The sequence below is a fragment of the Nilaparvata lugens genome, chromosome 5 (genome assembly GCF_014356525.2).
Source record: "Nilaparvata lugens isolate BPH chromosome 5, ASM1435652v1, whole genome shotgun sequence".
Classification (NCBI taxonomy): Eukaryota; Metazoa; Arthropoda; class Insecta; order Hemiptera; family Delphacidae; genus Nilaparvata; species Nilaparvata lugens.
Window position 1 is genome coordinate 71,859,131 of NC_052508.1, and position 25,243 is coordinate 71,884,373.

The 25,243-nt window shown below is 34.5% G+C and overlaps 2 protein-coding genes across 4 annotated transcripts in view; one reads left to right on the forward strand and one right to left on the reverse strand.

Moving 5' to 3' along the window:
- LOC111058080 (splicing factor U2af 38 kDa subunit-like) overlaps positions 1-12,518 on the forward strand; it is a gene marked incomplete at its 5' end in the record, with an annotated part of 38,137 nt that extends 25,619 nt beyond the window's left edge. The window contains 3 exon segments of the mRNA XM_039429238.1: positions 704-805; positions 9,721-9,896; positions 12,386-12,518. Coding sequence (XP_039285172.1) covers positions 704-805; positions 9,721-9,871 — 253 coding nt within the window.
- A 4,149-nt stretch (positions 12,519-16,667) lies between these two features.
- LOC111058078 (neuronal acetylcholine receptor subunit alpha-5) overlaps positions 16,668-25,243 on the reverse strand; it is an 82,625-nt gene continuing 74,049 nt past the window's right edge. For all 3 annotated transcript variants that reach the window (XM_039429234.1, XM_039429235.1, XM_039429233.1), the window contains 3 exons: positions 23,474-23,626; positions 18,261-18,424; positions 16,668-17,041 (listed from right to left, as the gene is read on the reverse strand). In XM_039429234.1, the coding sequence (XP_039285168.1) occupies positions 16,841-17,041; positions 18,261-18,424; positions 23,474-23,626 (518 nt within the window). In that variant the 3' untranslated portion in view covers positions 16,668-16,840. The remainder of the gene's footprint in view (positions 17,042-18,260; positions 18,425-23,473; positions 23,627-25,243) is intronic.

Here is a 25,243-nt window from a genome sequence, read left to right on the forward strand (position 1 = left end):
TTTATTGAATGCAATCATTCTATTATACTCGGTTTTTAATCAAATCTAATTCAAAATTTCTAGTTTATTTCTGGACTGAAAAGTGGACTTAAATCTATTCAAGTGGATAGCATAACCTATAATTTTATTTTTCATAACTCTAATAATAATAATAATAATAATAATAATAATAATAATTTTATTCATGGAGGCAACAGGTAAAAACCCATTTTGCCTCCTTCACACATTACAATCATACACTATACAATCCAAAAATGTATTTAAGAATTAAGTATGAAGAAATGTTAAAAAACAAGAAATGTAATGTAAGTGAAATAATAAGAAATAGAAATTAAATGAATCAAAAATACTAACAAAAGTATGTCAAATGAATGAGAATGAAATTAAATATAAGATTTTAACAATAAATTTTAGAAAACTTGAAATCAATAATTACTGTATTCATTATCAATTATCATAAACTACAATAAATTAATCAATAGGCCTGAAAATAATTAATCAATAATTAATTATCACTAAATCACAACAAATAAATCAATATTTATAATGAGAAAATTGCAAAGGTAATTAATTACCTTACTCTACCTTCATTGTATTATCATTGATCCCATCATCATCACCTAGGCTTAAAATACTTCCAGAAAGTCGCCTTTGTAAAATAATAAGTAAATGAATACTAATAAATAATTATTCTATTTGACAGTGAGTGCACCAGGAGTGGATTCTGCAATTTCATGCACTTAAAGCCGATTTCCAGAGAACTACGTCGTTATCTTTACAGTAGAAGGAAGAAGAGTGGACGCAGGTAATTTATACATTTCATTTTTTAATTTATTGTACTGTTTTACAATTATGGAGAATAACATCATTGCATGGTCAGTGTTATTGATCCGATAAAGGTCCGATTTCTAAGCGACGACTATGAGCAATGAAGTCTACTGCTGTAATTAATGTAGTCAATATACAGGGTGGGTGAAAAGTCCGAGAACGGCTTAATATCTCACACACAAAGGAAATTTGACGATGAGTGTGATTGGGGATCCTACTCAAATTGAAAAAACTACTATGACTTTAAAAAAACTAGTCCGCCATATTGAATGCAACTTCATTTTTTTTTAAATAGGAAGGTGGTCATGCGATACATGACTTTGATAGGGAATTTCAAGAAAAAATGAATGGCGGAAATCGCATATCGATATCTCAAACCGTTTTGAAGATATTCACATTATTAATCAATACTATTCAAAGCAGAAAAGAGAGAAAAAAGTATGAGAACGGCTTAGAATCTCATCAAAAAATGTAATTCCAAGGTGGATGTGATTGGGGATCTTACTCTAATTGAAAATACTACTTCACTATGACTTTAAAAATCTGGTCCGCCATTTTGAATGCAACTTCATTTTTTTTTTTTTAAATAGGAAGGTGGTCATGCGATACATGACTTTGATAGGGAATTTGAAGAAAAAATGAATGGCGGAAACCGCATATCGATATCTCAAACCGTTTTGAAGATATTTATTTATTTAATTTCATTGGCAATTACAGATCATAATTATAATATGATTGGGAGAAGACAACAGGCATAGCCCAAAACTATTACATTATTGATTTACATTATCAATCAGTACCATGCTAATCAGAAATGAAATACATGTGTGGTATTGATTAAGTTCATCAAGTTCATTTATTGACACACTTTACAATTTACAATAATAAATAATACACAAAACATTACAAAACAATAATATAAAGTGGTTAGGTAACCTCATTTGAAAAAACGTGTTGAGGCACCATCACACTGAAAATAAAGAAAGAGTAGCTTAGAGCCTAGCTAAAATTATATAAAAACTTGATAAATGTTTATAATAAAGAGAAAAAAATATGTTGAAGAGTACTAAGAGATAAACTGTCCCTTCATAATGTATCATTCACTGCAATATGATAATATCAAAATACAATATAAAAGTAACTATACTATCTAAACAGAAACTCAACATCTTCTAGTGAAAACAACCAAGATTTCAATTCCTTGAGAAAAATTCTTAAATTTAAACTAGAGGACACATGGAAAGGTAGATAATTATAAAACTTTAAAGCACAAAAAGTAAAAAACCTACGAAAAGCTTCAACATTAGCCTTCAACAGAATGACCTTATTTTGAAATCTCAAACGACTAGAGTAAACTCTAGCATTACTTTGAACATTTCCTCCTCTAATGAAAAATATTCTTAAAACTCTAAAGACATATAAATATCTTAATGGCAAAATATGAAATTGTTTAAAAAAACCATTGCATGTTCCGTTCTAGGTACACGCGCCATTATTCTGATAATTTTCTTTTGTGCAACTAAAAGTGTATTGATATTTGTGAAATAAATACCTCCCCAACAAGTGATCCCATATTGTAGCTTACTTTCAATAATGGAAAAATAGATCAACCTTAATACATTTACATGGCAAATATTCTTTAAGTAGTAGAATGTTCTTATAGCAGATAACATATATTTATTAATAGAGTTAATATGCTCATTCCAATTACAATTTTATCAATAAAAAGGCCTAAATATTTGATTTTATCAACTTGCTCAATAAGCATACAACTATGACAATTCAAATCATATAAAATTGCAATATCAGACTTTAAACAAATATTACATTTATAATACAAAGGTTTGATACAAGAAATTTTATCCTTTAAAGAGAATGAATAAACTTAGTTTTATTACTAAGGGATAATTTATTGAAAGAAAACCACAATTTTAATAACTGAAGATCATACTGAACATCCTTTTGCAATTCCAAAGCAGATTTTGAGTTGTAACATAAAGCAGTATCATCCGCAAAACTAGTAAGTGATCCTCTAAAGGGTCCACTACTAAGACTATTAATAAATATCAAAAAAAGAATAGGTCCAAGGACCGATCCTTGCGGAACACCACAGTTTATTGGTTTGAAGGAGCTAAATACATCATTATTAATTTTAACACATTGGACTCTGTTATTCAAATAGCTTTTAAAAAAATTCCAAGCAAAACCCCTGAAGCCCGCAAACCACATTACATTCAGTAACAAACTGTGATCCACAGTGTCAAAAGCTTGGTTATATCTATAAAAAGACCACCCACGCTCAATTTATTATTAAAGCCCTGATATAAATCTGCACAGAAATTCAATAACGCATCTTCTGTGGATTTTCCTTCCAAAAAACCAATTGCTTTTCAGAGAAAAAACCATTTATTTTTAAGAAATCAATACATCGTTTTTTAATAGCCTTTTCAAAGATTTTTGCAAAAACACTAAGTAATGATATCGGTCTATAATTGTTCAAATCACAATGTCACCTTTTTTAAAAAGAGGAATCACAACAGCAACTTTTAGTGATTCCGGAAAAATGCCATTGATAAAACTAAAATTAATCAAATACGAAAGTATTGGAGAAATTATACTACTAATCTCTTTAATAATAGAAGCAGATATTCTGTCAAACCCAGAAGATTTTTTCGAGTCCAATGAATTTATAATCATTTCTACTTCCGAAACAGTAGTCTCAAAGAAATAGAAAGAATTCATCACTCGTTTCAATTTGAATAAAGTCCTATACTCTTTATTTATCTCATCATCTGGCGGATCTAATTTAAGTTTCAGCTGATCACTAACACTAACAAAAAAACTATTAAATTCCTCTGCAATCTTATTTTCATCTTCCAAAATGACACTAGGGTTTACCCCTGCTTTGATCTTTATAATTTTATTATTTTTTGACTTTTTTCCTAATATCTCATTTATAGTCTTCCATTGTTTCTTTATATCATTTTTATTTACACTAAATAAATTCATGTAATATTGCTCTTTTCTATAATCCATATCTCTTTTTAATCGATCACAATAGCGTTTAAAATAATTCTGAAATCTTAAATCACCTATTCGTTTCTTAACTTTTTTATACATTTTATTTCTATATCTTTGCCTTTCACACAGCGACTGTGTCATCCATGGTTTCAGAATGGTGTGCTTGTAATTATTTTTGCATTCCAACAATTCAGTAGCTTTATCAATATTATCGTTTAGAACATCAAGAAAAATATTAAACGCTTTATTTACATCACCCTCGGAATAAACTGACGACCAGTCCACCGATCTAAGATTATTTTTAACAGTTCATAATTTAATTTCTTTCTATTAATTTTGTTATTTACAGAATGATTATTAAGTTTATCAGTTGAATGATCTTTCAGCTTAATACTACAAATGGAAATATCATGATCACTACGACCAGAGGACACAACATCTGAATCAAACAAAAAAACGTCGTGTTTAGATCTTACGTTAATATGATCTAAACAACTGCTACTATTTCCAAAAACACGAGTTGGCTTGCTGATTAATTCATAGAAACCATGGCTAGCCAATAAAGACCGATATTCAAAAGTATTAATAGAATGTTTCAAAGTACATATATTAATGTCGCCGGCAAAAACAACATTATTATCTCTTACGCACGCAAAAACACCATTCAACTCACTCAAGAAATCTATAACTGAGTAAGCATGTAATCGATACAGAACGATAAAGGTAATTTCAACGTCTGAACCTACATTGACCTTGACATTAATCACATCGGCTGTTGTCATAGTCACATCATTTTCAATAGCGGAGAATCTTTGTGATATAAATACAAGTACACCTCCAGCTCTATAGTTTTCATTACATTTAGAAAACTGATTATAACCATCAATCATATATCGTCCTAGTTCTGCTGTTTCAATCCATATTTCCGACAAGATTATAATTTCTGGTAATTTATCTAAAGAATTTAGGTGTATTAAAAAAAGATCAAAATTTTCTCTCAGACTTCTGATATTTTGATTCATGATAATTAGCCCATCTGCGCACGTATTAGAAAGAAAATAATTCATCAAAATAAAAGAGTCATCTATATTTTGGTAAGATATTAATGAATCATCACTTATTGAACTCATTAGTCAGTTGACATATTAATGAATATTAATATATAAAATGAAAAACATAAATCGTCACCTTGCAATTAACATAACAGCTTACTTGACCTCCCTCATCACAGTTTGGCAACGTCTTCCATAGATAGAATTTCACGTACAGGGGATGATGACTCCTTCCGCATTAGGATTTTCCCGTTACGTATCCATAAGTACGCATAGTTCTTTTCTTTCTTCGCTAGTCGGGCAGCTGCAAAAACTTTTCGGCGTCCATAGCAGAGGTTTTCATTGATGTAAACAGGAGCAGTAGCACAAGAGAGACCAATGTCATTAGTACTGAAATCACGTTTGACTCTCCTTTTTTCCAATATTTTCAGTTTATCTTCTCGCCTCACGAATCGCGCAATTATTATTGCTGGACCAGCGTTATCACTCCTCTTACCCAGCCGATGACACACGTCTATGGCTTCCCTACTCACTTTGTGACCTAGAGCTGCCGAAACACCCGCGACTGTCTCATACAAATCTTCGTTTCCTTGTTCCGGAACACCATGAATCTCTATGTTATTAGATCTAGAGTATTGCTCGCTCTCGTCCAGCTTAAGTTCCAAATCTTTCACCTTCTTTGACAAATTAACTTTTTCCTGTTTGAGTTCTTCAATAACTGCAATATATTCACTCATTTTCATAGCCTGTTTATCCAACGTTTCTTTTTGTTCCTTAACCAGATTATGTAAAAATTCAAACGAAGTGTTCATTTCCTTCTCCATACGTTTACGATCATTCTTTGCTTCCTCTAACATGAATATAACCTGTGAGATACTGGCCTTACCTTTTTCAGCATCACTCACAGCCTGCATACTTGATCTTCTTGATGCAGCACACGGTGGGCAACGCCAAATTTGTTTTTCACTTATAATAAAATCCAGTTCGTCTTTGGTCATATTCACGCATTTCAAATGGCAGAAACTACTGCAGTCACTACAAGAAATCGATGAACGTGCGGCACATTTCGATTTACATTCAACACAGTTAGAAGACATGTTTATAATTCAAAAACTACGACCACCGAATTCAGCAAAAAAGTCGCAGTAAAATTGTCAAATTAAAATAGACGAGAAACACAATACAACAGATTCAAACAGGAACAGACCGATAGAAATAGCATAATTCCACCGACAGCACTCTTTAACAAAGCGAATTGAACATAATACACAATAGTCAAGTTGTGGCTTGAACACAGATAACGGAGCGCTCAACTCTAGCTACCTTCCTCGGCGACGTCTCAGACATGACTGATATTAATGCGAATATCTTCTAAACGGTTTGTGATATCGATGTGCGGTTTTCGCCATTCATTTTTTCTTGAAATTTCAAATTTTCTTGAAAGATTATCCAATTTAAGTAATGAAAAAGTGTTTCGAACAGCCTTCATGTTTTATTCAATTTTGTAATAATTATTAGTATCTTCATTGTATTATGCTTATTATGGCAAAATAAAATTTCATTTGATTTGTATACAAATGGAAACTACTCCATGTAACAGCTTTGTAATGCCTAGTTTATAATAATAATAATTTATTTGCCAAAACAAAATTACATTATAAAACTTACTATAATTTAAATTATACAATACAATTCGAATAATTTAAGCTTTTTACAATAGAACAAAAATATTACTTGTTGGCACAGCCGGCAAGGAAACCTGAGCGCCTGCTGCGAGTTCAAAAGCTGAAAATTAACTATTACATTCGTGGAGACAAATAAAGAATAAAAAATATGATAAGAATTTCGGTTTTAATACGAGTACAATAATTGATGAATTTTCTGTGATTTTACATAATTGTGGTTGTTATACATATATATTTGGTTATTAGAATTTATACTTTAGGTAATGCGAAGTAAATGTGCTGTTTAGTCCAGTGATTTATTTCGTTTAAAAGAGTTTTTGTGATTTTATTACTGATGAATTTGAAAGGAATTTTATTAGAAAGTAGATTATAGTAGTTTATGTTGTAACTTGACAGATCTCGGAGCAGAAGCCGAGATTTGGTGGGATCTCGGAAGTCGCGGTCTCCGAGACCGCCCCGCCGTGATCGGGAGAGAGAACGTGATCGTGACCGCGACCGTGACCGTGAAAGGCACCGTTCAAGAGAAGGCCGTTCCGGCCGCTACTGATTTACACACTAACTTCATTCACCAGGTGTGTATTTTGTTTTTGCCACATAAATACATTCATTCAAATTAAGGATGTACCTTTTCTTTCAATATAGTGCAGTTTACACGTCCCGTAGCTTTGCCTCTGTGACCTTGAAACCGCATATAGGCAAGGTATGGTTCGCGGGGCAATATTCACGTCTGCAGAAACATCAGGCTTCAGAGACCTAAAGGTGCGTACAGATATACGCGCCGCGAACATGAGCAATTCACTTTCAATCAGCTGACTATATCTGTATTTTTATAGAAAAGGTAAGATACAGTTATAAAAACGTCCTTTCAGCACAACACAGCCTATCAGCTGATATTCGTTCAACATGCTCAATCCATTGCAACTCTCTCATTCATGAAGAATCTATGTGTAGGGAGCTTCCTCCATCTTGGTACCTAATGCACTACCACCTAGATTTATTGTCAAAAAGGTGCGTACAGATTATACGCGCCGCGAACATGAGCAATTCACTTTAAATCAGCTGACTATATCTGTATTTTTACAGAAGAGGTAAGATACAGCTTGACATCAGCTGATTAAAAGTGAATTGCTCATGTTCGCGGCGCGTATATCTGTACGTACCTTTAGGCTCAACTCAAATCGTACGACTCCAGTCTCTCGACCTTATGACTTTTTTGCTCATTGTCACTACTTCAGTTCCATGCTACTCCATTTTCTAACCTTACTTTATTAAAAATGTAAGATCCAATTCGTCACTACTTAGCATGTAACAAATTTTATAATAATTATTATGAATATATTGTCCTATTTAATTCTTATTATTGTCTTATCTAAAATGATTGAATGATAGATCTTATGATTAAATATACCGCTGTTATCAGACCTAAAACAAAGTAGGAAAGGAATAGAAAGCTTCAATAGAAAAATGGAAATACAGTATTGAAATAATACCGTTCTTATTTGACCTAAAACAAAATGAAAGAGGAATAGAAGGATTTAATAAAGGAATGCAACTTCTAGGATGTAATAAAGGAATGGAACTGAAATATTATCACCTGAAACAAAGTACAAAAATGAAATGAAAACACCTACACTCCATACCATGCGAATTAAAATGATTAAATGATCTTATTAAAATGATAGAACATCACTTTCAAATCAAATTTTATTCACCAATTAACAAAAGTTTTACAAGAAAATAAATAAATAATTTGTTGTTAAATAATTGGCGTGGCTATAAAAAGAAATCTTGTGCTCTAGCCATGAGTTCAAAACATTCCATAAGCATCAGATGCTGTTTTGTATCGTCTGATAAAACATAACCTCTTTTTCATTAAAAATGCACGGTACTACACAACTAAGTCGAGGCTCGACCAACATGTCGAGTCGACGCTCGACTCAGTCTCACACAGTCGTGAGGTCGCGGAGACTAGAATCGACTGGTCTGAGTGTCACCATTTTAAAACACATGCTGAGTCGAGAAGAGACTAGAGTTTCAGTCTCTTCTCGACATGAGTCGCGTAAGTTTGAGCCTTAAGGAGCATACAGACTTTCGCTCTGCTCCGCAACCGAACGTCACTCGAGCAGATCGATTGATGATCGACCGGGGAGCAAGAGTGGAACGCGAGAGGAGCTAACATCTCCCGTAACGTTCATGATCGGAGTGAGTGCGGAGCGTGTTGGAGGCGCGTATATCTGTACGCACCTTTAGACACTACCACTTGAATTTGTAAATCTAGGTGGTAGTGCCGTGGATCCCTAGATGGAGGAAGCTCCCTACACATAGATGCTTCATGAATGAGAGAGTTGCAATGGATTGAGCATGTTGAACGAATATCAGCTGATAGGCTGTGTTGTGCTGAAAGGACGTAACCCCAAAAAGCTCCTTGTGTGTCTTTTCGGATGCAGCACGTTGCTTTTGAGAAGATTCAAAAGAGCCTCTGTTGCTTATGAGAAGATACAAAAGAGCATCTGTTGCTTATGGAAAGATACATTAAAGCTCCTTGTGTATCTTTTCGGATGTAACACGTTGCTTTTGAGAAGATACAAAAGAGCATCTGTTGCTTATGGAAAGATACATTAAAGCTCCTTGTGTATCTTCTCGGATGTAACACGTCGCTTTTGAAAAGATACAAAAGAGTATCTGTTGCTTATGGAAAGATGCATTAAAGCTCCTTGTGTATCTTTTCGGATGTAACACGTCGCTTTTGAAAAGATACAAAAGAGTATCTGTTGATTATGGAAAGATACATTAAAGGTCGCAGCTGATCAATTTCAGGGCCTCTGACATGACCTAACGACTGCTTTTTAGGCAGCCGGGACCGACGGCTTAACGTGTCCATCCGAAACACGGGAGTGGCCCGAGATAAATATCTTGCCCGGCCGGGATTTGAACACGGGCCTCTGAATCATAAAGCCAGCATCTGATCCACTCGACTACGGCCACTCCAATAATAATTATTTTGTATTAATTATTATTATCTTCATTATATTATGTTTATTATGGCGAAATAAAAGTTCATTTGATTTGTATAAGAATGGAAACTACTCCATGTAATAGCTTTGTAATGTCTAGTTTATGTTGTAACTTGACAGATCTCGAAGCAGAAGCCGAGATTTGGTGGGATCTCGGAAGTCGCGGTCTCCGAGACCGCCCCGCCGTGATCGGGAGAGAGAACGCGATCGTGACCGCGACCGTGACCGTGAAAGGCACCGTTCAAGAGAAGGCCGTTCCGGCCGCTACTGATTTACACACTAACTTCATTCACCAGGTGTGTATTTTGTTTTTGCCACATAAATACATTCATTCAAATTAAGGATGTACCTTTTCTTTCAATATAGTACACTTTATTGTTTATTGTTTTTGAATTCAAGGATCCAAAGGCTCTAAGAACCCCACACGTCAACCGGAGCTTAAGTTAGGCAAACCAATACCTATGTCCTTTACAAGAACCAGTTTTTCCCTATACTAATATTCCATTCATCACCTGGTTGCAATCCTTGTCGCAACCCAGTGTGATATGCTAGACAGTCTCTGCAGACTGATAATCCTAGTCCTCGTGACCTGCGTGAGTTCCACTCCTGGCCTTTTTGTAGGTCCTTCCGCTGAGAGAGGGGACGCCAAACGGCCTCTAGGGCGTCCGGCCAACCTCGACTCAGCCTCTTGACCCACATTTGTGCCTGGAGTTTCACCCATCTCTGGTCTCTTGGGTTTTTCTTTTTGCCCCTCTGAAACTGCCCTGATGGGGCACATCCCGTGGGTTTGGAGGCAAGGCAACTTCTGGAGTTGCCTTGATGTTTATTTTAGTCGCCTCCTACGACAAGCATGGATACTGTGGGTGAATTCTGGGTTTCAACACATTCTTGAGTACGATGATCGACTCAAAGCTCCCCCACCCACAGGGGGCTAATAGTACAGTTTACACGTCCCGTAGCTTTGCCTACGTAAAGAGGCAATATAAGCATATAAACGACATATAAGCAAGGTATGGTTCGGGGGGTAATATTAACGTCAGGCTTCAGAGACCTTAGACACTACCACTTAAATTTGTAAATCTAGGTGATAGTGCCTTAAATCCCTAGATAGATGAAGCTCCTTACACACAGAGATCCTTCACTATTGAGAGAGTTCCAATGGATTGAGCATGTTGAACGAATATCAGCTGATAGGCTGTGTTGTGCTAAAAGGACGTTACTCCAAAAAGATCCTTGTGTATCTTTTCGCATGAATCACGTTGCTTTTGAGAAGATACAGAAGAGCATCTGTTACTTATGGAGAGATATATTTTCAATTTATTTTTTTGAAAGGGCAGTATGGTTGTCTAGTGGCCCTCCGCCGATAGGCAAAGCTACCGGATCTGGACTGTACCTGAATCATCATTTTACAGAGTGCTTCCGAAATAGACCGTCAAACTTCGTGAGGTTTTTCCTTAGGGCCAATCTATAGATTAATTGAATAAAATCATAGAGAAAAGATAGTTTATGTTCAAATTCCACTGTCAACTCAAGCCAATAGTCCTATAGAGTCCTATAGTGAGGTCCACGTTATAATCGCAGTGGAGAAAGATAGGAGAAAAACATTGCCAAGTCTCTACATTCTGCCACTGACTGTACACAGCTGTTACTCAATTCATCCCATTAAATTTAATCTAATAATAATTATCATTTCCTTGATAAAATAATCAATTCAATTTAAAATAATCAAGAAAATATATTTTTTCATAATTTGATTCAAAAATTCTATTTTATAACTGAGATCAGATTTTTATTTTTATACAAACCTGAAATGGCGGCTAATTTAAAAAGCTGTGATACAACAATCTGAATTTCAAAACAAAAGAAATTGAGTTTTTTGGTAGGTATTCTATCCAAATTTCTTTTTTAAAAAATAGAAAAATAGAAATCCTATTCAAAAATGAGTAATTTCAATGGATTAATTCTGAAATAACTTTTCAATATTATTTATACCGGTACGAGTAGGTCTAACCTATACGGTTAGGCTAACTGAAGCATGGATGAAGATTGGGATAGTTAGTTATCAACTTTTAAAATGTCATTTCAGGTATTTTAATTTGTGTTTCTCATACGGTAATGTTTAAAAATTATTTCATTGTTTCAAAAGTACATTTTAAATCAATTATATGACTTGTGTACTCAAGTATTTTGATAGAATTAAGAAAAAAAATTGGCGAATTGTTTGTTCAGTTTTGTACAGTCACTGTCAAAAGTAAATACAAAATATTCTGGCAAATAGACAACATTGCAAAACGAGAGAGAGATAGTGCTATCTGTTTTGTTGTATGATAGAAAAGGACAGTAACAGTATTGTCAATCGTACACTGCCATTATAATGTGGACCTCACTATAGTGGTTATTTTTCGTGAAGCTATGTGACGATGGTAGTCTCTCATATTTTGCCGTTCTTACACTCTCACCCCAACAAAACAGTAATAATACACATAGTCGACAGTAATAGGCTTGAGTTAACAAATAATCTGAAATTTGGATCATAAACGACCTATACCATGGGATATCTTCCTATGGTATCTTTTCTCGACGCTTTTATTTTTGGGAGTCAGGTCTCACGAGTGATAAGGAATACAGTACTGTATTTGAGTTTAATAACGCACTTTTGTAAATAATTTCTGATAAGTAAATAAGTACGGTAGTCTTGAATAAATTAATGTAATAAAATCTGAAAAAAGCTTCATCTTGGAATGCTCAATCAGAAATAAATATTGGATATTTTATTCTTTTTCAGGACTCACCTGGTTATCACATCCAAACGGACTGTCTATATTCGGAAGAATAATATGTATTGGAAATCATTTTTACTTGTAAACCCTTATCAGTTAATATCAAATTCCATATTAAATATTGATGAGTGTCTCATACATGGCTTGCTTTATTGAAATTGCCTTCATTCTTCAATTTTTACACTTGAGCAACATTCGCGTCTATCAACTTGGCATAGGTTATAAATCTGTCATAATGATAGTTATTTTTGAAAGCCTGTTGTTAAATAATGTTGTAATAATCGTCCAAATAAATGATTGAATGTAGGATCATCTTGTTATACTCGCCAGTGGTAAATAGGTGTGTTCAACTGTTGGATAGAAAAACACGTTTGCAATTGAACTGGGGCCACACCTGTCCCCGGCCCTATCATTTTCGATATTTGTATTTTTGTGGGGTGGAAAGGTTTTTGTAGGGCAGATCAGCATTGTACCATTTTTGGCCATTTTCCTCCGTGATCGGATCCGAACGCTGCATGCCAGGTGTGGCTTCGGCCTTAAGCCTAGTTTATACGATGCCCATTGGCGAGACAATTGTCATAAGGCAAGCGACTGCCATGAAATTATTGTCTTCGTACTAGTAGTTTTGTGAACAGTAGACCTCGCAGTATTCTCATCCACAAGTACCAGATGTCAACTGGTTTAAACGTTAATAACTCAGTTCACGTTTGAATTTGTATTTCATATGATATAATTCATCCAGTTCCGTGACGATCTTTCTATCTGATGAAAATTAATTTTTTAGAATCAAAAATATTATAATATCTCCAGCATTATTTAGTTCATTTGTTTATTTTTATTCACCTATTAAATTAGTTTTTTTCGAATGTGAGAAAATTGATACTGATGGGCACGCATAATAATACCATGACTGCAAAACAAAATATTGAAACCAAAGACCTTAAAGCTGCGATTAGACCAAATTTATTAAAAAATGTTAATAACTCAATCCTCTTAGATTCTATTAGATTGAACATAACTTATCATACACATGATGATGAACATATGTGTTTGTTAACTTCCGTTCAATCTAATAGAATCTATAAGGATTAAGTTATAACCAATTTGTTAATAACTTTGGTGTAAACCCAGTTAAAAGATGCATACCTCTTTAATGTCTTTGATTGAAACTATAGACCTTATATAAATACAGTAATAGACTGGCTTCTACACATCTGTGTAATCATTTGTCAGCTGATTTATGATGAATAATTCTATAGTCTGATTTTTACTCTAATATTGGCGTATGAAGGAGGCTCCTTTTTCCTTTTATATTATCCTTGAAATGCAAAATTTCCAAAAACCTTGTATATACGTCGACGCGCAATTTAAAGAGGAACATACCTGTCAAATTTCATGAAAATCTATTACCGCGTTTCGCCGTAAATGCGCAACATATAAATATATATATATATATATATATATATATAATATATATATAAACATTAAGAGAAATGCCAAACCGTCGACTTGAATCTTAGACCTCACTTCGTTCGGTCAATAAACACTTCAGGACAACTGTCCCGAGAATTTGCCCGAAACTCAACTGTCTCCGGGAGTAGACTGTGGACAGTCAATTGGGCCCAGCGAGCCCCCCACAACTCGGAATCTCAGTTGTCGCGACAATTGGCGCCGTGTGAACGGAGTAGGCCAGTAGCGCTGTCTTGGTTTTACCAGTTCAGTCACAACAGATGACGAGAACTCGGCCATGTTTAGCTGTCAACTGACGTCCCAATAGTTGGCCGCGTATAAACATCTTCTCGTTTAACCTCGTCGGCCTCCGACATTCCGCAACCACGTGATAAAGACAACTGTCTGGCCAATTGGCGATGTGTAAACTAGGCTTTATTGCCAAGGTGTATTTCTGTCAATTGATTACAAAAGCATACTACAATTATTTACAAAGTATTAATACAATTGGTTGGTTATTTTTGGTTAATTAAAGAGTAAACAATTCCCGGCTTAGACGAGTTCAAGGACATTTGTAATTTTCATGAAAATTATTCAGCAATAACCGTTTGCAATTTAAATTTTCTAGTTCAGACCACCCCCCACCCCTTTGTAGCGAGGTTTTCTCACAGTAGCGGATGCTTTCACTGATCCAGTGGGAACCCCCCTTTTATTTGTTTTAATTGATGCCTCTTATTATCTATAATGTCAATGCTATTATTACATCCCCCTCAAACTAAATTATCTACAATTCTAAATATTAATGATGAAACTAATTTCAATTTTTACTGAAATATGGAAACCTCATAAATTTATTACATTTCCCCTCAAACTAAATTACCAACCATTCTAAATATGAATGATGAAACTGATTTCAATTTATACTGAAATATAGAAACCTCATAAATTGTGTTTAGAAGTTTGTGTTTTTTCCATGGTTTTAAATTTTCCCAAATAGCTCAATATTATTGACCGAGCGAAGTGAGGTCTAAGATTCAAGTCGACGGTTTGGCATTTCTCTTAATGTTTAAATGTTTGCATGTTTATATGTTGCGCATTTACGGCGAAACGCGGTAATAGATTTTCATGAAATTTGACAGGTATGTTCCTTTTTTAATTGCGCGTCGACTTATATTCAAAGTTTTTGGAAATTTCGCATTTCAAAGATAATATAAAAGGAAAAAGGAGCCTCCTTCATACGCCAATATTAGAGTAAAAATCAGACTATAGAATTATTCATCATAAATCAGCTGACAAGTGATTACACAGATGTGTGGAGAAGCCAGTCTATTGCTGTATTTCCGTAAGGTCTATAGTTTCAATCAGGTACTTGTAGATGAGAATACTGCGTGAGGTCTACTGTTCACAGAACTACTAGTATCATTTTAAGTGGTAATTGAGTGAAATATTTCTAATTCATTTAATACAGTAATGTTAGTAATCTGTATTTTAAAAAAATCTTGTCCATGTTTATGTTAAACTAAAATTTTATAGGAATTGTATACGTGAAAAACTAGCCTTATTTTGGAATGTGTCATTACCTAAATTTGAAAGAAAAATAGCAAGTACTATCATTCCTGAGAGTTTGAGCGATTTTAATTTCTGACTATTTTTGCAAAAGTCCATAAATTTCATGAAAAATGCAAATCTCCCAGATTTGGTTGATATTCGGGCTATGAATAGAGGTTGACACAACAAGTGTTGTGCTATAATATGAGACGTTTCGCTACAATACAGGGTGAGTTATTCACTCAAACATAAAATCTTTCAGAGAAATCACACATCTTCAAATGCTTATAACTCAAGATTATAGTGTTTTGTACAATAAATAAATGAATATATAAAAATCTGGTGTGGTACACTCACACAACTTTCCTTGCTCATTGATCTACAAGTCTCATTAACGAGGATAATTTAGGGAATAACATTATGCCGATTGGCAGCTAAATAATTAAAACTATGATTATACTATTGTGATTGTGTTCAGAGTACATTTTCCTTTGTTTGAATTATAAAATTTGAGGATTTTTTGAAAGTTATCAAAACAGCTGTTCTACAAATAGAGTATCGACATGTGTTCTTTTGAATAAACTGCTCTACCTACCTACCTCACGCACGAGAAGGAGGTTACAAAGTAAATTTCTCAAGGTTGGGGTGGACCCCCTGTTAATTTCTCAGGGAGGAGACTCATGCCAGTTAATAGAGCTGATATATAACTATACAGGGTATGAATTTGAAAAAAATCGGTCGTCATTTTTTAGAAAACCGTGATAGAAATTTAACAAAATTCATTCTTCTCGGGAATATTACGGAGCTCCTGCAATTTTCCCAGAAATGAGACTCATGTCAGTTGATAGGGCTTATGAATAGCTTATCCATGGTATAAATTTGAAGAAAATCGTTAGAGCCGTTTTCGAGAAAACCGTGAAAAACATGGTTTTTTTAGCCATTATCATTAGCCATTAAGTTTAAAATTTCAAGTCAATCGGTTAATTAGGAATGGAGTTATCGTGTTCACAGACACCCACACACACAGACGAACACCCAAAAATCATGTTTTTGGACTCAGGGGACCTTGAAACGTATAGAAAACTTGAAATTGGGGTACCTTAGATTTTTTTGGAAAGCAATACTTTCCTTACCTATGGTAATAGGGCAAGGAAAGTAAAAATAGCACAAGGATTGCCTTATTATTTTATCTACCAATGTTATTAAATCAGTGTCATTTGTATCGTAATTGAATTCGAAACTACTTTCAATTTGTACTGAGAGGAAGAAAAGTCTTTAACTCAATCTCAATTATTCAACCATAAATTAAAATCATCTATTTATTTAAAAATCTAGTACAGCATCATACCATTGGATGTTATCTAGAAAACGTTCTATCTGTTCTAATCTAATACAAATTGAATGTCTATCCAATCGAACACAAAAGTTTTGGTAAATTTGAACCAGTCTTTGAGATCTCAATCTTACAAAATTAAGACAACAATGAGGAATATAAATAACAAAATATAAATGAAGAACGTAATCCTATCAACGGCGACTGCTAGCAGATACCAGTCTGTGACGGGCTTCTTTCTTTTCTCTTGCGGCCTTCTCTCTTGCTCCACACTGCAGTCTTGCATCTCTTCTGAATTCCCGTCCAAAAAATTGTCCGACTGGTAAGATCGCTGAAAATGCAAATAAAAAGAACAATAATTCTTGAGATTATTGTGAAATACGACACTCAGATTATAAAGATTATTGTAAAAGTAAGACACTTGGTGCCGGTTGCACAAAAGCCAGTTAAATTTTAACTGTGATTAATTCCACGAAAACCAATTAGAGAAGGCGTTTTTGAAAAGAAGGCTTTTCTGAATGGTTCTCGTGAAGTTGATCATGGATAAAATTTAGTTGGCTTTTGTGCAACCGGGCTTATTAAACTTGAATCCACAAGACCCTTCTTCAAGATTTGTAGATGTTGAACGTATTTTGATCATTGTTTTTTGATGTTGATCATTGTAAAGTAAAAACTCTAAATTATGAATCATTATTGAAAGTTCTCCAATTCTTTTGAGCTGATTCACTCGAAGTTGTTTACTCAAATTTCATCATTCAAGGTTTTCATCAAGGTTTGCGTCGTCTGCTCTGTTTTCTATTTATGAATAGAGTTTTAGGTTAGTTAAGTTTAGAATTTTGAAATAATAGCGTGAAAAAATGTCATCTCTATAATAATCTTCAGCATATTCTTATAATATCAATAGCCAGCCTTCTTATAATCGTCTACACTCTCATCTTCTTAAATGCCTATTTCCTATTTTGTGATGGCTATCTTGATATCAGGTAGCTATCTTTTGTAGGAATAATGAAAATATATATCATGGTTGAATCTAAAAAGAGTTTTATAGTTCTCAACTATTGGTTGTGATCGTATCTGGTATAGTTTTCTCTCCCTCATACAAATTAGTTGAGCCATTTTACTATGAACAAAAGGCTGCTCTAGACTAGACTCACCTTTTTTGAAGCATTTGCTTCAAAAGTCGAGCAAATGCTCTAGTTTATTCATTGAGTATAAGCTTTCACTTTTGAGCAAATGCTCAAACTATTTTTTGATGAGCATGAGCAAAAGGTTTTACTCACGTTTATTCATAGAAAATGAAGCAAATGCTCCATATTTTAGAAGTATAAGCAAATGCTCAACTTTATTCATATGGCCCATCCTATATTCCTCCACTCACAGATCAGAGAAATCACTCATCTTCAAATGCTTATAACTCTAGATTAGGAGTGAATTTAAGCCAGTTCTCTACTTTACTATACGAATTGTCTATTCCCTTAACTGAGATGTCAGCTATTTGTACGATAAACTCCAGTATTATAATATTTTGAGAGACATTGTAAAACGTTTACCTTGAGTGTAGGAAGGCAGAGTAAAGTTCCTGGTTTTCCTGTCAGTGCTTTAGTCACAAACCAGGGCAGGGGAGTTCTGCTGGAGTGCTGGCTCAGATTGAAAGTACACACTGACACTATCATCGAAATCGCTACCAGAATTAGATTGTAGGCGTGAAATTTCACTGGAAAAGAAACACTCTAATTCAATTTAGAGCTTACTGCTATTACTATAGTATTTAAAAATACCAGTGAACCGGGGTGACTTTGTCACAATAATTGTGGGGAGTTGAAATTTTAAATCGCTTGCAATCAATATTTGAGTTGCAACAAATCTCTTGCAATATTTTTTCCTACAGATACCTTGAAAAGTGACCATTTGTGCACTGATTGCAGGCCGCAAAGAATCACTTTTCCGCTCTAGTGCGCAAAGTAATACTTTGCGTACTCCAGATTTGCAGCATGACAATGCAAAATAGTTGGTAGGTTATATGGAACACCAGTGCAGAAAAATCAAATTAAGTTGGTAACACTGACTGTGGTGCATGTTATAATTAATATGGGGGGCAGTGGACAACGATGACAGCGACAGCCACCACATGAGTGCCGCCTTCATTCATTCACTACATTATTATTCAATTTTAAATAAATCAAGGTTTTTATTAATAATAAAATTACACAGAAAAACATTTGATGGATTTCAGGGAATTTAACTCATAATTACCCACTTTTCATATTCAATGGTAACTGTAGGAAAAATTTAATGTGAAATACGTGCGCAAAGTTCCTCTGCTTCAGTCAAGAAAACATTCCGCCCTCGCCTACGGCTCGGGCGTGTGCGTTTCTTTCGGTGCAGCAAACTGTCACTTTGCGCACTAGTTGCACAAATAACTATTATTGTATTCTACAATGTTTCAAGAGTATTTTTCATTAAAAAAAGTTCACATTATTTTCTCCACATCAACGAAGATATATTTTTTTGAAATTAAGAGACAATGTCAACCAGGGGTTGGGGCGACTTTGTCTCACTTTGAAACATTTATGGAAAAAGGTTCATTTTCAAGAGTTAGACAAAGTGAAACCAACTGTTAAACTTTAAAATGAACAATGACATTGAAAACAAATGAATTTCACTTCAAAAAATCATAAATTATTTTTTGAAAAAAGCATGTTGGCTCCAGCTGCAGAATCAGCTAAAAATAAATATTAAGATCGTATTAATCTCAAGCAAGGTGAATATTTTGTTTTATAAGGTAGAATACATGATATTTATTTTATTTTGAATTGTATTTTCATCATATCCTGCATAATATCACAACTTTTATACTGGGACAAAGTCACCCCAAGTTTAGCCTAAGACCTCGTTGTATTTAACCAGTAACAGAGCCATAACCAGTTCAACTATAGATATTATAGAAATACCAATTGAAATATAATTAAAAAACCAAAATAATATGTACTAAACGATATCATAAGTCTTTTAGAAAAACGTTTCCTAATAGGATGTTTTCCGACAACGAAATCATAAGATGAAGCAAGTAGTTAGGTTTTATGTCGATAATTCAACTAATATATCGACATTCGACAAGATATCGATTGTAAAACCTCGATAATAATCAGGGCTATGGCTATCAATGTTGAACATCGATTTCGGATGACAGCTGTCATCTATTCTCGTTTAAAATAATCAATTCTATTTTATTAAGCTAGAAAAAATATTTTTCTATAATTTCATAATGAATTTACAAAATTAAAATGAAATATTTTGTTAATTAATTATTAGTTCTACGTTGTTAAAAGACGATCTGGCAACAGAGCAAAGCGAGAAAGGTAGCTCTATCCATTATAATTAAAAAAAAAAACAATTTTTTTATTTATTTCAGAGATCTAGTTTTAGATCTCTAAATCTTTAGATCTAGATTTAGAGATTAGATGTACATCGAGATTCAAATCTAGATCTAGATTTAGTACTTATTTTAGAGATCGAAGATAAACTGATTTGAATATTTTTCCGCGAGGTGGGACAAAGTAACCCCGGAGTAGACAAAGTCACCCCGGTCGACGTAGTGCATAAAGCTGCGTACACATATTCGCGCTTCCAACCAGCACCGAGCACGCTCCTCCCTCGTACCGCCCTCGTTCCACCATCGAACCACAGTCGCACCGCCCACGCACCCATCATGAACGTTATGGAAGATGTTAGATCTTCTCGCGTTCCCCGGTCGAACCATTGTTGCTCCCCGGTCGATCATCAATCGCTCTGCCGGAGTGACGTTCGGTTGCGGAGCAGAGCGAAAGTCTGTACGCACCTTAATATCATAGCCACCTCTAGTACAAGGCCCCGGCCTACGATATTGCAACGTCGCAGCTTAGGCCTAGAATCTAATACATGATTGGTGAAAAAGATTTTTAAAAATACCAGCTGATCTTCTTCACCAATCATGTATTACATTCTAGGCCTGCGCTGCGACGTTGCAATATCGTAGGCCGGGGCCTTGTATTAGAGGTGGCTATGATAATATTCCTGTATTACAAAATTATACATATTGAATAGAAATAATATTCAGCTCTCTGATTTTTTATTGAAATGTTCGAACAGAAACTACTAATAATGAAAAAGCTTTGAGCTGTCAACATTAGTTTGATGACTAGTAAGTTAGTGTTGATTTTTTTCCAATAAGGTATGCTCACTGTTCAAATTTAATCTCAGTGTAGGTAGTTGGTGAGTACTCTTTGAAATATTCAATTATAAAAATCTGGTATGGCGCACTCACACTAGGTACTTTCCTTGCCGTTATGAAAATTGATCACGTGACGCTAGTGTTCACGCGCATAAGAGTCTACTATTCAAAGATTTGAGCCAGCTGGTGACAGGATAACAACGGTGGAGACACACGATGTGTGCTATCTCTTCATAGTGAATGATTTAATAGAATCAACAGTTGCCAACAGTTTGCAATTGAACAATCACATTTTCTCGAATTTCGAGCTTATTTTCAATTTTAGGTGAAAATGTTACTGAACATTAATTGTAGAGATTTTCATGCTCAATATTTTCCACTTGATTTTTTTTTAAATTGTATCTTAAGCCTGATAATTGGGAATCTAAAATCAAACTTTGCATAGATGAGGCGGAGCTCCTGAAATTTTTACAGATATGGGACCTGTGGCAGTTGATACAACTTATTAATGACTATTTTGGGTATAAATTTGATCAAAATCGTTGGAGTCGTTTTCGAGAAAATCGCGAAAAACCCTGTTTTTGACAACATTTTCGTCACTTTAGCCGCCATCTTGAATTGCATTTGATCGAAATTTTTCGTGTCGGATCCTTATACTGTAAGGACCTTAAGTTCCAAATTTCAAGTCATTCCGTTAATTGGGACATGAGATATCGTGTACACAGACGCACATACACTCATACACACACACACACACACACACACACACACACACCACACACACACACACACACACCACACACACACACACCACACACACACACACACACACACACACCACACACACACACACACACACCACACACACACACCACACACACACACACACACACAACACACACACACACACACATACAGACCGATACCCAAAAACCACTTTTTTGGACTCAGGGGACCTTGAAACGTATAGAAATTTAGAAATTGGGGTAGGCCTACCTTAATTTTTTTCGGAAAGCAATACTTTCCTTACCTATGGTAATAGGGCAAGGAAAGTAAAAATGGAGTTGGTGAATTAGTTGGGATATTTCAGTACCTATTCTCGATCCTCGCACACAGGCTTTGGCCATGTGAGGAACCTTCTTCAAGTTTTGTATATGTATATTCTGTATTGTTGGTATTTCTTAAGAAGAAGAATAAATAATATAATTTCAATTTCAATTACTCTTGTATTGATTACTGTAGCCTATGTATGAAATAGATATTTAAATACTAGAGCCCGGTTGCACAAAAGCCTGTTGAATTCTATTATAAATAAAATGTCATGAGAACCAATCAAAGTAGGCGTTTTTAATTGGGTTTCATGGAATTTAATTACAGTTGAAATTGAACAGGCTTCTGGTTGCAACCGGGCCCTAGTAGTATATATTGAAATTCAATTGAAAAAGTTATGATTTCAAACTATTTTTTTATATAGATAAATAATCGACCTCATCCGATCAAGAAATTTGAGCCGAGAGACGAAGAAAAGAATCTACCGCACACTGATTCTGCCTGTGCTGACCTATGCCAGTGAGGCATGGGCCCTGACAAAACAGGATGAGAATATGATCAACATTTTCGAACGGAAGATTCTACGCCGAATTTTTGGTGATGTGCAAATTGATGGAGTGTGGCACAGAAGAAAGAATAGGGATCTGTATGATATGTACGGCCACACCAATGCTCTGGCTATTATCAGAGTAGGGAGACTCAGGTGGGCAGGCCATGTTGAAAGAGCTGATGACTCATATCCGGCTAAAAGAATCATGAATTACAACATGGAAGGAAGAAGACGCCCTGGTCGACCAAGACTGAGATGGATGGACTCAGTCACTGAAGATGCAAGGAGGCTTGGTGTAAGAAATTGGAGACGAGCTGACATGGACAGAGTAGAATGGAGGCGATTGCTGGAGGAGGCCAAGATCCGTTTTGGATTGTAGAGCCGTGGATGATAATGATGAAATAATCGACCTCAGGTCATTTTCAAGTTCAAATGTGGAAAATTAAATTTATTTTCCACATTTCAACTTGAAAATGACCTGAGTTTGGTTGAAACTAGTCGTTGTAATATTTTAAATAATAAAGAGTACTTCAAGTTTCAATATTGTTTTATTAATTTGTAAAAAAGTAGCCCATTCAAGTGGAGTGTTTTTAGATAAATAATCACTTACCAATGATTTTACTATAGATTAAAATGAATTCATGATTAATTTGACAATGAAATTATTCAATGATTTTCATAGATTACTATTATTAGCGTATGGCTTTGAATGGTGGGGAGACCCAAGCATAGGGTAGTTCCACCTCGCCGTATATAGTCCAAAGTTCCCTAATGGGAAACCGGATACTAAAGTTATAGTGAGCACAATACTTAAAATTTACACTTTTCACTTCGGAATAAAATGATTATAGATAAATGATCACTTACCAATGAATTTACTATAGATAAAATGAATTAATGGTTTGATGATAATGAAATGATTTAATGATTTTTATAGATAAATGATCACTTACCAATGATAGGTGTATTGGCGGAGACTGTTGGAAGCTTCTGCGCAAAATAGAGGAGGTACAAAGTTGATACAATAGCTGTCACTCCTGAAAGTATGAATTTTTCCTTCGCAGTAGGCGCCAGCCAAAATACTGACAATGTTGAAAAAATTGATACTGAAACAGAAAACAGTCATTTAACTTATGAAGTGATTAACATAACCTATTTTTGGACAATTTCTATCAAAATTTGGGAAAGGAACAGTTTTGGGCTTTAAGCCTGGTTGTTCCTTTCCCAATCATTCATAGATGAGAATGATATTGTATGTATCAATGTATAAATAAATTAATTAATCAGTACTCAGTCAAAATACTGATAACGTTAAAAAAATTAATACTGAGACATAAATTGAGCGGGTCAGAATACAAGGGGTCCAAGTCACATTTTTCATTTTTTTGAGTTAGCTACAGTAATCGATAGCTGAAAGTGGTAAAAATCTATTATACAAGAGGTATAAGCGTAAGTCTAATCAGTGCTGATATCTGATGTAAAATTTTAAAAATACATTTTCAAACAGCTGTTTATATAATTAAACAAGGGGTCCAAGTGACTTGGATCCCTTGTTTACAGGACAACGGTTGCTCGTATCCATCAAATTAAATTTAACTTTCATTTCAAGATTAACCTTGCTGTAGAGACTGGCTGGCCTCTATATATGGCTTCGTATGAAGTGAGCGCTGCTATCCAGAGATTGTCAGTTTGGTGTAAGGGTAAGCATTCCTGACCGGCAATTAGGAGGTACTGGGTTCGATTCCCGGGTTGACAAATAGTTTTTGAATAGTAGCGCTCATCGAAATTCCATCTAGCTGTTTACCCTGTTGTCAATATTTGCAGTAGCAGAAGTCTTCGGGGTGAATTACAGCATTTAATTTGGATTTTCGTTTAATAATAATGATAAACCTTGGTCATGAAATCTATCCATATTTTATACAAGACTTAGCTGTATATCAAGGTATCTAGTCTACTAATCTGTCTCTCACATTTCAAAAGAAAATTAAAAAAGTTTAAAACTGAGTTAAAAAAGTACCTGCGGTGGAGCTGTTATTGTTTCCTAAATGTTGTGTTCATTTCTTTATTGTAAATTTTTCAAACTATAATAATAAATGAATAAAATATATTGGAAATATTGGAATTATCGACTATTTAATTGAATTAATTAAATTGACTTGTGATTTTCATTAGATATGGACTTTATATTTTAGATTTTCCTATTTTAATGTTACCTTATTGTAGCCCAATTATGTAAATTTAGACAGGGTCATTTTTACTTTCCTTGTCCTATTATCATAGGTAAGGAAAGTATTGCTTTCCGAAAAAAATTAAGGTACCCCAATTTCTACATTTCTATACGTTTCAAGGTCCCCTGAGTCCGAAAAAGTGGTTTTGGGTATTGGTCTGTGTGTGTGTGTGTGTGTGTGTGTGTGGTGTGTGTGTGTGTGGTGTGTGTGTGTGTGTGTGGTGTGTGTGTGTGTGTGTGTGTGTTGTGTGTGTGTGTGTGTGTGTGTCTGTACACGATATCTAAACTTTAAATTTTGCATAAATTCATTTGAACTTCCCAATTTATATGTTTCATTTTCATTTTTATTCATTTATCATTAATAGTAATCTCTGATTGATTGATAATCTTCTGTAGATTTTCGGATTTCAAAATTCCCATATATTCGTCTCATTTCTCAATGTTTAAAGCTGATGAATTTGTAAAATAATCAATGAAAACAATAATTAATTGACAA